The sequence below is a fragment of the Mirounga leonina genome, unplaced genomic scaffold, assembly GCF_011800145.1.
Source record: "Mirounga leonina isolate KUSES-001 unplaced genomic scaffold, KU_Mleo_1.0 Mir_170, whole genome shotgun sequence".
NCBI classification, from domain to species: domain Eukaryota; kingdom Metazoa; phylum Chordata; class Mammalia; order Carnivora; family Phocidae; genus Mirounga; species Mirounga leonina.
Window position 1 is genome coordinate 32,403,871 of NW_023270433.1, and position 15,414 is coordinate 32,419,284.

At 38.7% G+C, this 15,414-nt stretch overlaps 1 protein-coding gene across 1 annotated transcript; it reads left to right on the forward strand.

The window, feature by feature from the left end:
* The first annotated feature begins 596 nt into the window (after nucleotides 1-596).
* On the forward strand, nucleotides 597-11,490 carry HEMGN (hemogen). Its single transcript, XM_035016669.1, has 4 exons — nucleotides 597-693; nucleotides 2,408-2,506; nucleotides 7,335-8,546; nucleotides 11,334-11,490. The coding sequence occupies exons 1-4, from the start codon at nucleotides 615-617 to the stop codon at nucleotides 11,438-11,440; spliced, it is 1,497 nt and encodes a 498-aa protein (XP_034872560.1). The 5' UTR covers nucleotides 597-614; the 3' UTR covers nucleotides 11,441-11,490.
* The last annotated feature ends 3,924 nt before the right edge of the window (nucleotides 11,491-15,414 follow it).

Sequence of the window (15,414 nt, forward strand, 5' to 3'; positions counted from 1 at the left end):
TTTTGCAACAGATCAAGGTAAAAAGAATGCCATATGCAGGAAAATCATGTAAGATTAATTTCACATCTTCAAATGTTCACATTCATTATTTTCACTTTTTCACAAGAACTGTGTGAGGTGGGCAAGTCAGGAATTATTTACCCACCTTGCAAATGAGGAAAGAGTCACAGAAAGGGGAGGTGACTTATTCTAGGACATGGACCGGTTAGGTCCTAGACCTAGGGTTCTTTCTACACTATGTCACTTCCATATGGAAAAAGGGCCATCAGACTCAGGTACTTTTTGGCAGACAGAAATAAATGGCTGTTCTACCAGAGGCTATGCCATGCCAGGCTGTGGCCATGGGGCTCCCTCTATAACTAGCAACTATGCTACAGGATGAGGATAGTAGGACCAATCATGCCCCCTACTCATACCTGTGCAGTGTGATAAAGAAAGTAGAAGTAGCCAACAGCTGTGGTCCAACCAGATAAAACTTTTAGGCGGGAAGTTAAGTGACAAGTAAATTTGTGTGCCTGTGTGTCTGTGTGTGTTTAACTGTTAGGTGCTTTTGGTATTTTTAAAAAGGTTACTTGTGGAAGTCAGACCAAATAGCAGGAAGGTATTACAGCAAGATGGATTTGGGAAAGGACCAATCCCACCTGAAACTCCATCAGACACCTAATCCTCATCAAGAAGAGAACCATGTTCCAGGTAATGAAAGAGATCTTGAGAGGTCTCTAGTGGCCACTCAGATGTCTTAGTGACTGTTGGGAAGAACTGAGGCTGTGATTATTTTCCTAATTTTTATGAATCTGGCTCCAAAAAAGGACATAATTGAGTATGTTCACATAACCTTAGATGGGAAGGATTGGGGTTGTATACCTTCTGAGGTGACTTCTAGTGCATTGATTCTAGTAAGCCAGAGAAACACAAGGAGATAGCAAGTAAATTATTAATAATATATTCAAGTGAAAGAAAATGAAAATACCCAGTATTGGCTGGTTGTGGTAAAACAAGTACACACTTATACTTCTATGGTAATGTAAATTTGGTATGATTTTTGGAAAGAGATCTGGTCTACCTATTACCACATCTGTAATAGTCGCTTACTCATCTGACTCACTAATCTTAGTTTTGAGTCTGTCCTAAAGTGGCATTTCTCAAAACGTTTTTTGCAGAACCCTAGGCCTTGAGACAGTTTTTAAAACTTTTTTGTGCCATGGATCCCTTTGGCATTCTGATGAACCTTTAGACCCCTTTTTAAAATAAATATTTTAAATACATAAAATTGATAGGATTCCAAAGGAAACAACTGTATAATACAGTTATCAAAATGAAAAATTGTGATACAACAATATATATGCTTATTTACGGATGTATTAAATAACAAGATTATATTAAGGTGGGTCTAAAACCATTGTATCAAATCAAATATATTATCTCAAATAAATTATATTTTAAGGTATCTGAAACAACTGTATTGTAATACGAAAAAAATCTGCTTTTGGTGACAAAGTCACTTACTGCACAAAAATTGCTGTGGTTTGTCACCTACATTCATAATTGAAGGAAATTTAATTAGACATAGGTAAAAATAAAGGTATAATATTCTTCTTCCATCTAAGTTCACCATAAGAACTTCTGTCCTAAGAACAAAAGGTGCTGTGGTCCAAGGGCATGCTCTGGCTCTTGGGGATCTCAGTGCAAGTTTGTAATCACTTTGCAGGCTCTAAGAAGACCCATTAACTTTTCACAAAAAAACAAAAAGTCAACAGAACCTTTTTTTTGATAACTTTCCAAAGAACTTGGAGAAACATCATCCTAAGGAAAAAAATTCAAAAGGAAAAAAGCTGTATGCATGAATATTCTTATAATTTGATCTACAATGGCAAAAAAAAAAAAAACACAACCCTTAAAATTGGCAACAACCAATACAAGTGGAATGACTGGGCAAACAGGAATACATCAACTTGATTAAAGTTATAAGGACTATCTCATAGAAAATATATCTGACATAATGTTAGATTAATAATGATATATAGTATGCTATCATTACAAATTTGTGTAATATGTGGGCTAGATGGGTATGAGAAATAAAATGAAAATGGGTTATAATGTTAAGGATGGCAGAACATGGCTAATTTTTTTCTTTTATGTTACTATAATATGTAAAATTATTTTGAAGAAATCAATGGGTTGATAGTACACTTATGTACTGACCCTTTCGTTTAAAAATGTCTACTGAGTGTTTGTTGCTAGGCATTCTTTGGAGGTGCAAGGATAAATAAGATATGGTCCCTGTCCCCCCAAAGCTAGGAACAAAACAGACACCTAGTATAGGGGTTCTACCACTCTGCCATAGGACTCTTGCTGATGAATGCCACAATTTATCACGCATCCTCTAACTTCCATTTTGATCCTACAGAAGTCATTGGAACTTGGAATTTGCGAAACAGAGAGCAACTCAGAAAAAGAAAAGCTGAAGCACAAGAGAAGCAAAATTTGCAATGGCATTTTGGGTATAGTATCATTGCAAGGGAAAAGGAACTGATATTTGTCAAGTATATGCTGTGGGTCAAGTAGCGCTGAGTGCTTTTACATACTATGTTTATCTTTCCAACAATCCCATAAATTGGAAGCTGTTATCCCTATTTTACAAAAAAAAAAAAAAAGGAACCAAGTCTTCAAAGGTTAAATCTCTTGCCTAAAGTACGTAGCTAGTAAAGGGGTTGGAACAGAATTTTATTCCTGTTCTTTTTATTTTTTTAAAAGATTTTATTTACTTATTTGTCAGAGAGAGAGAGAGAGCACAAGCAGGGGGAGTGGCAGGCAGAGGGAGAAGCAGGCTCCCTGTTGAGCAAGGAGCCCGATGCGGGACTCGATCCCAGAACCCTGGGATCATGACCTGAGCTGAAGGCAAATGCTTAACTGACTGAGCCACCTAGGCATCCCTATTCCTGTTCTTTTTAAATAAAAGCCCCAGGCAGTTGAATTATATTGTAGAGAGGTCTGGTGTTCTATTACTCTGGTGATATAAACATAGAAGCATCTTTTTGGGAGCAGGAGATAACTTTGAGGAGAACTTCAAGTTAGTTTTCCACGCTTTCAATTAGTAAAATCCTAATTGAATGAGTGCGTTAACTCTCCATGGAGTAAACCATGGAAATAAGTGATGGAAGAGTTTAGGAGTTTTTAAATCTCCAAGCAAAGTCACCTGTATGTAATCTCAGGGAGGGGAGTACAAGACCATGATTATAAATGAGGCAGCTTCTAAGTGCATCCATTTAGAATAGGAGTATGAAAACAGAGGTACTTGGAGATGCTTGGAGATAGAAATAGGGAGTCCAAGGAGCCAACGTGCAACACCCATCTAAGCCAGAGTATCTCAACCTGGGCACTATTGATGCTGTGGGCAGGATAATTCTTTGTGTGGGAGGCTGTTCTGTGCATTGTAGATGTTTAGCAGCATCTCTGGCAGCTAGAAAGTAATAGCACTCCCCCACCCACATTGTGACAATCAAAAATGTTTCCAGACATTGTCAAATGTCTCCTGGCATGGGACATGGGGAGGGGGGTGATGAAGGGGCAAAATTGCCCCCAGTTGAGAACCACTCATCTAAACACTCTTGTATTATTATTATTGTTGTTGTTGTTGTTAAATTAGCAGTTAGATTTGCATTTCTTCATTGCTGCAAAAATGTTTCTTTCGATGGCAAAGATAAAATAGGTATACATATTTCCAGGCATCGTTTAAAAAAAAGTACAACCTAGAAGTTTTAGCACTTTTCTGGAGAAAGGGCACCTATCACCCCAGTGGACTGAGTTACCAGCTATTCTGCTCCAGCACCAATCAGCTCACATGTGATTGGTAAATAGGAGAATGATGTCAGTATAATATAGAAGTTGTATTGGTTCGAGATTTTTCCTAGTCAAAAGGGAATGCAATTAAAACCTTTGGTGGGAAAGGGAAAAGCCTTCAGCTTGGCTGCTGCATAAGCAGGGTCCTTTTCAGCCTGTCTCCAAGGCTCCTTCCCCAGAGGACAGGACTGGCCCTGCACAGCTCTCCACATGTAGGTTGCACTTGCCCAAGCCCTGTGCCCAGCCCAAGGGCAGCCCTGCTGGCTCAGAGCACCACCAGCTTTTGCATGATCTCAGCAGCTGAAAGCCTGCATTTACACAGTTGTTTTGTGTATTTTTGCAATGCCCCAGGCAGCCTCCAGCCAGGGTAAGCTGCCTGTCTGTACTACTCAATTTATCTCCCGGGTACCCATTATTGTTTTTGTTAGTGTTAAAAAGTTGCACAGGGGGTGCCTCCATGGCTCAGTCGGTTAAGCCCCCAACTTCTGATCTGGCTCAGGTCTTGATCTCAGGGTTGAGGGTTCAAGCCCTGCATTGGGCCTACTTAATAAAAAAAAAGTTGCACAGGATTTGAGTCATTTGCCTTAACTCTATTTTTCCCCACAAGCACTGTACTTTTAGTGTATGATTTTGAAGAAAGGTTTTCCAGGAATTACGTTATATTATGTTATAGCAGAAACTTCTATACTCGAGTCCTGTGGCGGGTGACTCTATTGAAGAATATCCTATTAGCTCCCCTAATTCCATACTCTCCAAGCAATGTTCTGATCATTACTTGGCTTCTCAAATACTTGCTACAGAGAAAGAATTACATTCATCTGTTAGTCCAAACATCCTGCGCTATGTGACTCTGCTTTTCTCACTGTTCACTTAAAAATTGGTCTTTAGGTTTAATATTAGTCTCTCTGAGCTGGTTGATGAGTTCTATCCCTGATAAATGGAGTCAGTCTCAGTGTGCTGATAGAATTGGATTTCTGAGCTTGCTGGGTTGGGGCGGGGGCAAGGCTGAAAAAGTCACTGAAGTAGATGACACCTTGGTGAGCCTCTTGGCAGCTGGCTGGCCATGCTCTTGTGACACATCTCTATAATACTGAGGGCTGTTCTTACTACAACATACCACACAGTGAAACCTTATTGGTTCCAGAGAGAAGCAGGGGAGTGTAATGGCTGAGAGCCCTGGCTGTTAAAGCCAGAATGACTAGATTTGAAGCGTGGCTCCCCCACTTCTAGCCAATTGGCCTTGAACAAGAAAGTGCCTCGGTTTTGTCATCTGCAAAATGGAGATAATAATAGTATCTGCCTCATAAGTGGATGATGTGAAGATTATACGAGATAACAGAATAAGTAAATTGCTCAAAACAGTGCCTGGCTCATAGGAAGCCCTGTGCTTCCTGTATTGATATGAATACTAATTTATAGTTGAATAATTCATTCATCCAAGTTATTATATGCAATTCTTTTTTTTTTTTAAGATTTATTTATTTATTAGAGAGAGCGAGAATGAGAGAGAGAGAGTACATGAGAGGGGGGAGGGTTAGAGGGAGAAGCAGGCTCCTCGCTGAGCTGGGAGCCTGATGCGTGACTCGATCCAGGGACTCCAGGATCATGACCTGAGCCGAAGGCAGTCGCTTAACCAACTGAGCCACCCAGGCGCCCCTGCAATTCTTTTTTTTAAATTAATTTATTTACTTTTAGAGAGAGAGTGCATGAGTGGAGGGAACAGGTGAGGGGAAGCAGACTCCCTGCTGAGCAGGGAACTCAACATGGGGCTCAGTCTCAGGACCCTGAGATTATGACCTGAGCCAAAACCAAGCACTGGATACTTAACCCACTGAGCTACCCAGGCGCCCTTATTATATGCAATTCTTTCAACAACCACCTGAAGTTGGACAGATACCATTTACTCCATTTTACCTATGAAGAAACCACGGCACAGAGAGTTTAAATGACTTGTCCATGATCACATAGCTGATCAGTGACAGAGTCTGGATTAAATTTTAGGCCACATAGATATATTTGCATCTTTTGAAAAACTACCATGAAGAACATGGAACATAACTCAGAATCCCTCAGATAGAGATCTACCTAACAAATTATTTAGGATTTAATATCTAGGATGAAGTAAGTGTTTCCCGAAAAAGTCACATACACCATCTTTTAAAAATCTGACAACAAGGACTTTATAAATTATCTTGTGTCCTTTGTTACTTGGAATGAAACTCTAAAATGCTGAAGTGTCAGCCTATCATTTTTACACAACATTTTCTTCTATATTATTTTAATACTTATTTTTGACTGTCTTATTACATATGTAACTTTTTAAATTGATTTCAAACTGGTTTTTGTGAGGCAACCTTTAAAAAAAATTTAACTATGGAAATCTTCAAACATAAACAAAAGTAGAATAGGGTACCCATTTAAGTGTGAAAGGAATTACGAGCACTGCAGAAACATAAGAGCACTGGTTTTATCTAGTTTGCTAAAAGAAATACGAATATTTACTATAAGAATATTCCCCCAGAAGTAATGAGAGTCTGAGGCAGGCTGTGTTCCTCACCTAAAAGCATGACCCTCATCATAAATCCTGAGCAAGGAGAGCATTTCAGCCTGTGATCTCTAAGAAAAGGTTCCACAGAGCAGGTAGCCTGGAACAGAATTTCAATAGGTTTAGAAAAATGATGAAATGTTTATTTATAGTACCTCTTCCTCCCCCAAGCCCCCAGCCCATCTGCATTAGCCATCTGTATTTGGTTATGGTGGCAGTACCTAACAACTTGTCATTGGCCGCAGTTTCCATGCGTATCCTTTTATCTTTTAGATCCTTCATCTAGCTATTAATTTGGAGTAGGTATAATATGGCCACTCATGCCTTTCCACCAGGCTTCTTTACTTCCAGAAATGGTTTTGCAGGTTTTGACCCAGCTTACAGTACATCTCATTTGACATGTATCATGGCTATTTAGGATTCTGTACACAGGATGCTGAATTAGATAAGCAATTAGATATACATCTTCTGTCTACAGGCTGCACAGACAAGGAGCTGTGCCTGGATTGCAGATCTAGAAACACAATTGTATCCGTTTGCCCAGGGCATAGTGGGACTAACTCACACAGACTAGACCCAAAGAGATTACTGTATAAACCAGCATGCCAATCTATTCTTTTATAACATGAGTTATACGTTTCCCATAACCAATCTTTAAGTGTATGCTCTCAAACACACACATGCGCTCTACACTCACCAAGAAGATTCTGTGTGAGCCAGGTGTCAGAGATAAAAAGTCCCCGAGGGACATTTCATCTCCTGACAATGGAGAACATCTAGCACTACTCCTTCATTTTACAAACAAGGAGGTGGAGGCCTAGAGAGATTAAGCGATTTGTTCATGGTCTTGCAACACGGCAGGCAGCAGGAGACCTGGGGCTGTTACCGCAAAGCATTTCTTCCAATCCTGTAGCCCCGTTGCTGACACTAATTCTGATCTTCCACAGAGAGAAAAAATACAAGCGGCGAAGGACAGGAAAAGGAAATAAAAGAGGCAGAAAGAGACAACAAAATACAGAACTGAAGGAGGACCCTCAGTCACAATTTAAAAAGGACATGATGGAGAAAGCACTGGCACCTATGGAGAAAGAAACTGAACCGCCTAGGAGTATAACTGAAGTGCTGTCTCTGGTAGCCTCTCCCAAAAAAGTTGTGCTTGAGAGACAATTTTCTGCAGTGGATCAAGAAAGCATTATACATCAGGAAAATTCTTCTGAGTTACAAGAAACAGTGGTACAAAACCATCCTTCTGAAACATGCCAAGATGTGGCTGAACCTGAAGCCCTCTCTCCTAAAATATGCCAAGAAATGGCTGTACGTCAAGGCCATCCTTCTAAAACGTGTCCAGATATGGCTGAACCTGAAGCCCTCTCTCTCACAATGTGCCAAGGAACAGCTGTATTTCAAAACCATCCTTCCGGATTGTGCCTTGATACGGCTGAACCTGAAGCCCTCTTTCCTAAAATGTGCCAAGAAACAGCTGTAGTCCAAGTCCTTCCTTCTAAAACACCTGAAGACATGGCTGACCTGAAAGGATGCTCTCTTGAAGCATTCCCCAAACCAGGTGTGCCTAAAGGGTATGCTCTTGAAACATACCAAAAAAGAGCTGAGCCTGAGGAATACAATTCTGAACCAGATCAAGGAATGGCTGAGGTTGAAAGCTTCTTTCCTAAGACAGAAGAAATAGTTGTGCCTAAAGACCTTTCTACAAAAACACACCAAGAAACAGTTGAACCTGAACACTTCTCTTATGAAACATATAAAGAAATTGCTGTGCCTAAAGCATCCTCTCATAACACAGTCCAAGAAATGCCTGCTCCTGAGGAATATCCACCTGAAATATGTCAAGAAACACCTGGGCCTGAGGACTGTTCACCTGAAATATACCAAGAAACACCTGGGCCTGAGGACTGTTCACCTGAAATATACCAAGAAACACCTGGGCCTGAGGACTGTTCACCTGAAATATACCAAGAAACACCTGGGCCTGAGGATTGTTCACCTGAAATATACCAAGAAACACCTGGGCCTGAAGATCTTTCTACTAAGGCATATAAAAATAAGGATCTGCCTGAAGAATGCTTCCCAGAACCATACCAAGAAACAGGTGGGCCCCAAGCACACCAGGAGGATGCTAAGGATGTTTATACTTTTCCTCGAGGTAGGGTGTTTTATTGGGATAAGTCAGTGACACTGCCACTTAATGGGGTTTTGTTCCCCATTTATAATTAGAGCACTAACATAGATACATCTCCCTCAGAGTGGTGATTTATAGCCTTCTTTAACAATCGTAGAGTATCTCCCGTTATCGCAAAGGATATCATTAATGTCATTAGCTAGTTTCAAGTAAAAAATGTTTTTCCCCCAACCAATGTCTGTTTGGCACATTTATGAAGAATTAAAAGAAAATAATTGAAAATATAAGTGTGTATAGTAGGTATTTGACATACTTTCCGTTCTGGGAAGCTTTAGCCAGTGAAGTGAAATGAACCCAACATAAGATGAATTATGTACAAAATATTTTAAAGAACAATCAAGTTTAAATTAACAAGAAAGCTTCAGGAATACAGTTTTTCTTGAGAATGAAAATTCCCCAGCAAACTAAAAGCAAGTAAGTTCAGGGTACAAGGTACCAAGGGAGTTATAAAGGTACAAAATATGATCCTGTTACCGAGGAACTCATTTTTGTAGGATTTATCAGGTTTGCCAAAACCCCTCTCTATTTCAATGTCTGTTCCTGAAAAGCTTTCTCCTAAGCATAACACTTTTAAGATAATGTGATCTTTCTTCAGTTTGACTTAAGCGAGAACCTCGATTCCCTTTGTACAATACCGTAGATAGTGTAAGGGCTGAATCTACCAGACCAGAGTTCTCCCCAGGGAATTGTTTTCTAAAGAAATCCCTCTGGTAGCTTATTTGTTCTTGTTCCTAAAAGATGAGTGCAACAAAAGCATGGGGTTAGTTGGGTTCCCACAGGTACAGGTTTTGAAGAAATACCTTGAAAAAATTAGAGTAAAAAGCAGACAGGTGAAGCATGGGCCTGCGCCGACAGGAGCCCCTGTGGGAGAAGCAGCTCTCATCCACACAGGGCACCGTTCTAAGAGGTTCATTCTTGCCAAGGTTAATGTGGGAAATTAATTCATGCTTTTCTTGTTTCGAGGTTTTGTCTGGCCAAACGAATGGAAATATGTACCCTTTTTACTGATTAGAAAATATTAATAATAATGAATTAGGAATGTTCATTATGATAAATGAGAGCAATATGTAAGTGAATATAGAGTAAGTCCACTCTAATACCATCTCCTATCTCTGATCCTCATCCGGAAGGTTGTTTTCCTTTGTTTTAACAAGTGAGACAGTAGAATACATCCTATTGTGTAACCTGCATTTTTTCACATACAATATATATCATGGCCATCTTAATGACATCTTTCATAACAGTTGTATGATATGGTGTTATATGTGCAATAATTTGTTCAACCAATCTTTGAAATGATGAACATTTATGGCTGCCAAGTTTTACTATTATAACAGTGTTCAATGAACATCATTGGAAGTAACATTTATTGGGCACTTTCTATGTGCCAGAAACTATTAAACCTTTTGTGTGAATTATTTTATTCAATGTTAAAAGCCCTAATAGAAAAACAATATTATCCCCATTTCATAGATAAGGAAACTGAGGCACTGGAAGCTTAAGTTTGTCTGATTATATTCTTTGGATAAATCCCTAGAAATTGAAATGCTGGGCCAAAGTGTACCCACATTTAATGTTTGGATACATTCAGTCAGACTAACCTCCACAAATATTGTAGCAACCCACACAAACCAAGAGCTTATATGTGTCTTTCCTCTAGGCCCTTGCCAATACTTCATATGATTACATTTAAAAAACTTTCCTGGGGCGCCTGGGTGGCTCCTTTGGTTAAATGTCTGACTTGATTTTGGCTCAGGTCATGATGTCAGGGTCCTAGGATCGAGTCCCACGTCAGGGTCTGCGCTCAGCAGGGAGCCTGCTTGAGGATTCTCTCTCCCTCTCCCTCTGCCGCTTCCCCCGCTCTTGCCCCCCCTTCTCTAAAATAAATAAATCTTTAAAAAAAATAAAAATAAAAAACCTTTTCCTATATGTTAGGTTAAAAAAAACCAAAACCAAACAACCGAATTGTTTCAATTTCCACTTTTTAAATGACTACTGCTACTAGGCATTAGTATTATCATGAATTTGAATTTCATGACTGTTATAAATTTGAATTTTTTCTTTTGAGACTTGCCTGTTCGAATTCCTGTTCCATTTTAAATTTGATTTTTTTGGATTGATTTTAAAAATCCCTATATAATAGTTATTAAGCTTTCACCTACATATAAGTTATAAATATTTTCCCTGTTGTTTTTGGTTTAACTATTTATAGTGGTTTTTGTCATCTACATGATAAGATTTTATTTATTTATTTATTTATTTATTTAAAGATTTTATTTATTTTTTGACAGAAAGAGAGACAGCGAGAGAGGGAACACAGCACGGGGAGTGGGAGAGGGAGAAGCAGGCTTCCCGCTGAGCAAGGAACCCGATGTGGGGCTCGATCCCAGGACCCTGGGATCATGATCTGAGCCGAAGGCAGACGCTTAATGACTGAGCCACCCAGGCGCCCCAATTTTTAATTTTTATTTATTCAAAACTATCATGATTTTAATATTTAGTTATTCAAACCAGTCATTCTTTTCCTTTATGGTTTCTGATCTGTGTTCTGCTTAGAAAGGCCTTTCTAATCCTAAGATTATAAAAAACATTTTATTGTTCCTACAACACTTATGGTATTTTAATATTTAAATCTTTAATTCATCTGAAATTTGCTTCTGTGCAAGGTATGAGGTAGAGCGTTTTTTTTCTCTAGGTAGTCGATTGTTTCAATACCATTTATTGAACCTATTTTCATATTTTATTTCACAGAAGTGAGAGAAAAACCCAAAGCAGAAGAACCAGAGACACCAGCAATTCCAAACGTTCCTCAAGAAATTCATCCAGAAAATGATGTCTTTAGTTATGTTTTGTTTTAACAATGCTCAACCATCAATAGTTGTCCAACAAAATACACATCTTAATATATTATGTGTGTAATTTTCTCAAAACACTGTAGATCTCTACAATACTCATTAATATTTTAAGGGTTTTTTTTCATGTATAGACTATATCTGGGAGAACGAAGGTGTTTTTTCAGGCTCTATTACGTAGATGATATCCTGCCAGTGTGTGCATGTGCGTGTGTATGTGTGTGTGTGTATATGTATATGTATATTGGGGTGAGGATAGTGGTGGGGAGAGACAGAAATGGGAAAGGGATGGCTGAATAACTGATCCCCCCTTAAGAACAAACCTTTCTTTGGTTAATTCCTTTATTTTAATTTATTTTTTCCTTGGTTAATTCTTAAAAGTAGAGAAAGTATTGTCTGAACACTTAAAATCTGGGGAAGTGATAGTTTTCTTGTAAACTTTGTTCACTTATCAATGTAACAATAGCTTCAACATTTTATTCAGACTTGGTAGGCTTTTAAAGTTAATTTTAACAATTGTTCTGGGACTCCTTCAAAGATATTTTGAGGTGATGAGTGATGAATACAGTTTACTGGAGTGTTTGAATTCTGATTTTCTCTTTTTCCTTTTTAAATATTGTATTTGTGCAGAATGTATATTAAATCTTTATTACACGTTTCACCATTACCAGGGGTTTAATCTAGTCTTGTGAAGGGAATAAAACAGAATATAAATAATAGTAAATGCTAGTGTCATTTGAAGAGTAGATACAATAGAGGAAACACTCACTTTTTTTTTTTTTTTTTGCTGGAGTGACCTAAAAAAATTACATCTTCAAGGAGCCTTGAAAGATGGAAAAGATTTGTACTGTAGGTGAGGATTGTGGCTTTATTGTATTGTATGTGACACAGAGAAGGATGAATTCGGGACATATTCAAGAGAACTACATGCAAACTAGAGCTGATGCATGGTCCATGTGGAACAGCAGGCTAATAGGCTAAAAATCTCATATTATTAGAGTGGACAGAATTTTTCATACCTAAGAAGTATGTGTTAGATAATGTGGAACTAAGTAAGACTTTTGAACGATGCAGTTTTAGTATTTTAAGAATATCTATCTGGTGATAATGGTCAGGGTTAGCTGAAAATGAAAGAGACTGGGGGCAGGAATAGGAGTTATTCTGGGTGGGAAGATATCTGAAAACTGCAGTTTTCCATCTATTAGTACAGAAGACTCAAAGTCAAGGATATTTTTACAAGTAAAGGTTTAGTTCAGCAAGGACACAATTTTACAAGCTCTCCATATAGGTACAGAGGCACTGTGCTAGGTACTAGGCTAGACAGCGAAGAACAAGATAGAACCCCAGTTCTCACAAGCATTCACAGTGTAGAAAGAGGTTCTCAACCCTCAGGATCCATTAGAACCACTGGGGAAGATTTCAAAATTACAGCCATCCAGACACCTCCCCAGAGATTCTGATTTACCTGTCTAGGATGGCATCCAAGCATATACATATTAATTTTTTAAATTGCTTTTTTGTTTTAAATATTTTTGAGAAATAATTTTAGAAATTATAGAAAACTTTTAACGATAGTACAGAGGTTTATACCTCTCACCCTGTTTATCCTAATGTTAACATGTTCTGTAACCATGGTCCATTCATAAAAGCTTATGAAATTAAGACAGTGACATTACCATTATTTGGATTTCATTAGTTGTCTACTAATGCCATTTTTCTGCTTCAGGATCCAGTCTAGGATACAACATTGCATTTAGGGTATTTGAAAAGCTCCCCAGGTGATTCTAATGTGCAGCTACAGTTGAGGGCCACTGGTAGAGTGGGAGGTTACAATGCTTTTCCCTCCTGTTTGCACACACTCCCCCCACCAACATTACATTTTTTTTCCCTCCCGGGATATATTTATCATACAGGGATTACTCACACCCCATTATATTAGTCCAGTGACATATTGAGGGCAGCATTACCATATAATAGTCATTTACATCTGGATGGCACTTCAGAATTTATATTTTCATATACACTTATTTGATTTGCACAGGAGTCTGTGAAATGGGTGGGTCAGTGATTATCATTCCAGTTTTATAGATGAGGGAATAGCCTCAGAGAGGCTGAGTACTCACCTAAAGTCACATCTAACTTCTTCAGTGCTTTTCATGCTGGGTCTAATCTTAAGAAATCTTGTCTCAATTCACCTGCCAGAGTGGGTCAACATTAGAGGAAAAAGAGTAAATGGAAGTTTCATGTTCGAAGAGAATTGCATTAAGATGAACCATAAGACACTTGCATATGTACAATGCACAGAGGCATAAAGGTGAAAGAGATGGGGAAGTAGATGGAATGAGGCATATAGTACATTAGAAGGAGAGGGATCTTCTCTTTTTACCTCTTAGGACCCTTTCTGCTTGTCCTCTTACCCCCCTCCCTGTATACACACAACCTCTGCTTTCTCACTATTCTCATTCAAGCACCAGTGTGCATCTAAACATTTTCCAGTTTTCTTCTTTGGCTTTGAACCTTGAGGTCACAGAATCAAAAGTTTTGCCACCATTTACCCCTACTTTGTGCTACTTTCCTCTCATGGTAGGTACAATAGTGGTTCTGAAAAATCCATGATTCCTATGCTTTTAAATCTAAAATTATGCATGAGAAGTCCCAAAGCTTTAATTGCTTTTCAAAGGGATCCCTCATCCAAATGGAAGATTAAGAACCATTATAAGGAGAAGTGTCTCTCTAAGTGTAGGCTGATGACCACCTATATTAGAATCATTTAGGTTTTTTTAAAGGCAGATTCCTAGGTCTCACCTCCAAATAAACAGTTGCCTTATAAACAACAAATAATCAGATATAACTCTAGAAAGGATAATAAAAAGCCTCTCAGATCACATAATAAAAGTGCTACATATTTAAGTTCCTGTTTTCCATAAAAAGAAAATTTACCTTTGAAATTTAGATGTAGCAAGCTGCTTCATCAGTGTTTCCAAACCTCCTTTGCATCGCAGTACTTGTCACACTCGGTAATGCGTTATTTTGCATGATTATCATTAGATAATGATATCTAGGGTCAGGAGGGCAAATACCTCTCATTTTCCGCACTAGTCTGTCCACAAATTAAGCGAGACATTGCTTTCAACACCACCATCTAGTGGCAAACGCAGCTATTACGGCCCCAGTTTTATAAAGTGTATATAGCTCAATTGTTCTCAAACTTGTTTCTGCAGGAGAACAGATTAATGGCATTCCTCCTGGAAACAGATTAATAGCATTCTTTTCCAAATTTTCGTGGACAGAGGACAGAGAACACATATATGAATTTGATCAATTTTAAAGTGTGTGTTTTATTTTTATTATTTTTTAAAGATTTTATTTATTTATTGGAGAGAGACCGAGATAGCGCGAGAGAGCCAGAGCAGGGAGGGGAGGGAGAAGCAGGCTCCCCGCTGAGTGCAGAGCCCTTACATGGGACTAGATCCCAGGACCCTGGGATCATGACCTGAGCGGAAGGCGGACGCTTAACTGACTGAAACACCCAGGCGCCCCAAAGTGTGTGTGTTTTAAACCACAACCCTCTCTTTATATCTTTGGCTGTTGCTGGTTGTTTTCTACTAGTGATCTATAACTCCATGACAAATGAAAAGGTTTAGCAACAGATTTTCATGGTTGAGCTTTTAAAATCTGTGGACTTCCACTCTTTTGAATATTTCATATTGCAAGCCATATGTCCCCCCCCCCCCAAACAGGATAAAAAAAAAAAAAACCCAGAAACAGAATTATATGTACAGAGAAACTTGATATAGGGGAGAGATGACCTTACAAGTAAGTAGGTGAAGGGATAGTATCGCTGCAAGGATAACTGGTCATCGCATGGGATGAAAACAGGATTCTTGTTGGCTCTCAACTTTTCATAGCTGCCCAGAAACAAAGATCACAATCTCTCCCATGTACATGGCATATTGACTCTCAATTTCATTCTTGCTTCA

What these genes read in the sequence shown, in the direction of transcription:
- HEMGN (XM_035016669.1), top strand. Translation starts at nt 615, where the DNA reads ATGGATTTGGGAAAGGACCAATCCCACCTGAAACTCCATCAGACACCT. An exon ending in AGAAGAGAACCATGTTCCAG is followed by an intron (nt 694 to 2,407) that starts GTAATGAAAGAG and finishes TTGATCCTACAG; the next exon opens with AAGTCATTGGAACTTGGAAT. An exon ending in GCAATGGCATTTTGGGTATA is followed by an intron (nt 2,507 to 7,334) that starts GTATCATTGCAA and finishes TCTTCCACAGAG; the next exon opens with AGAAAAAATACAAGCGGCGA.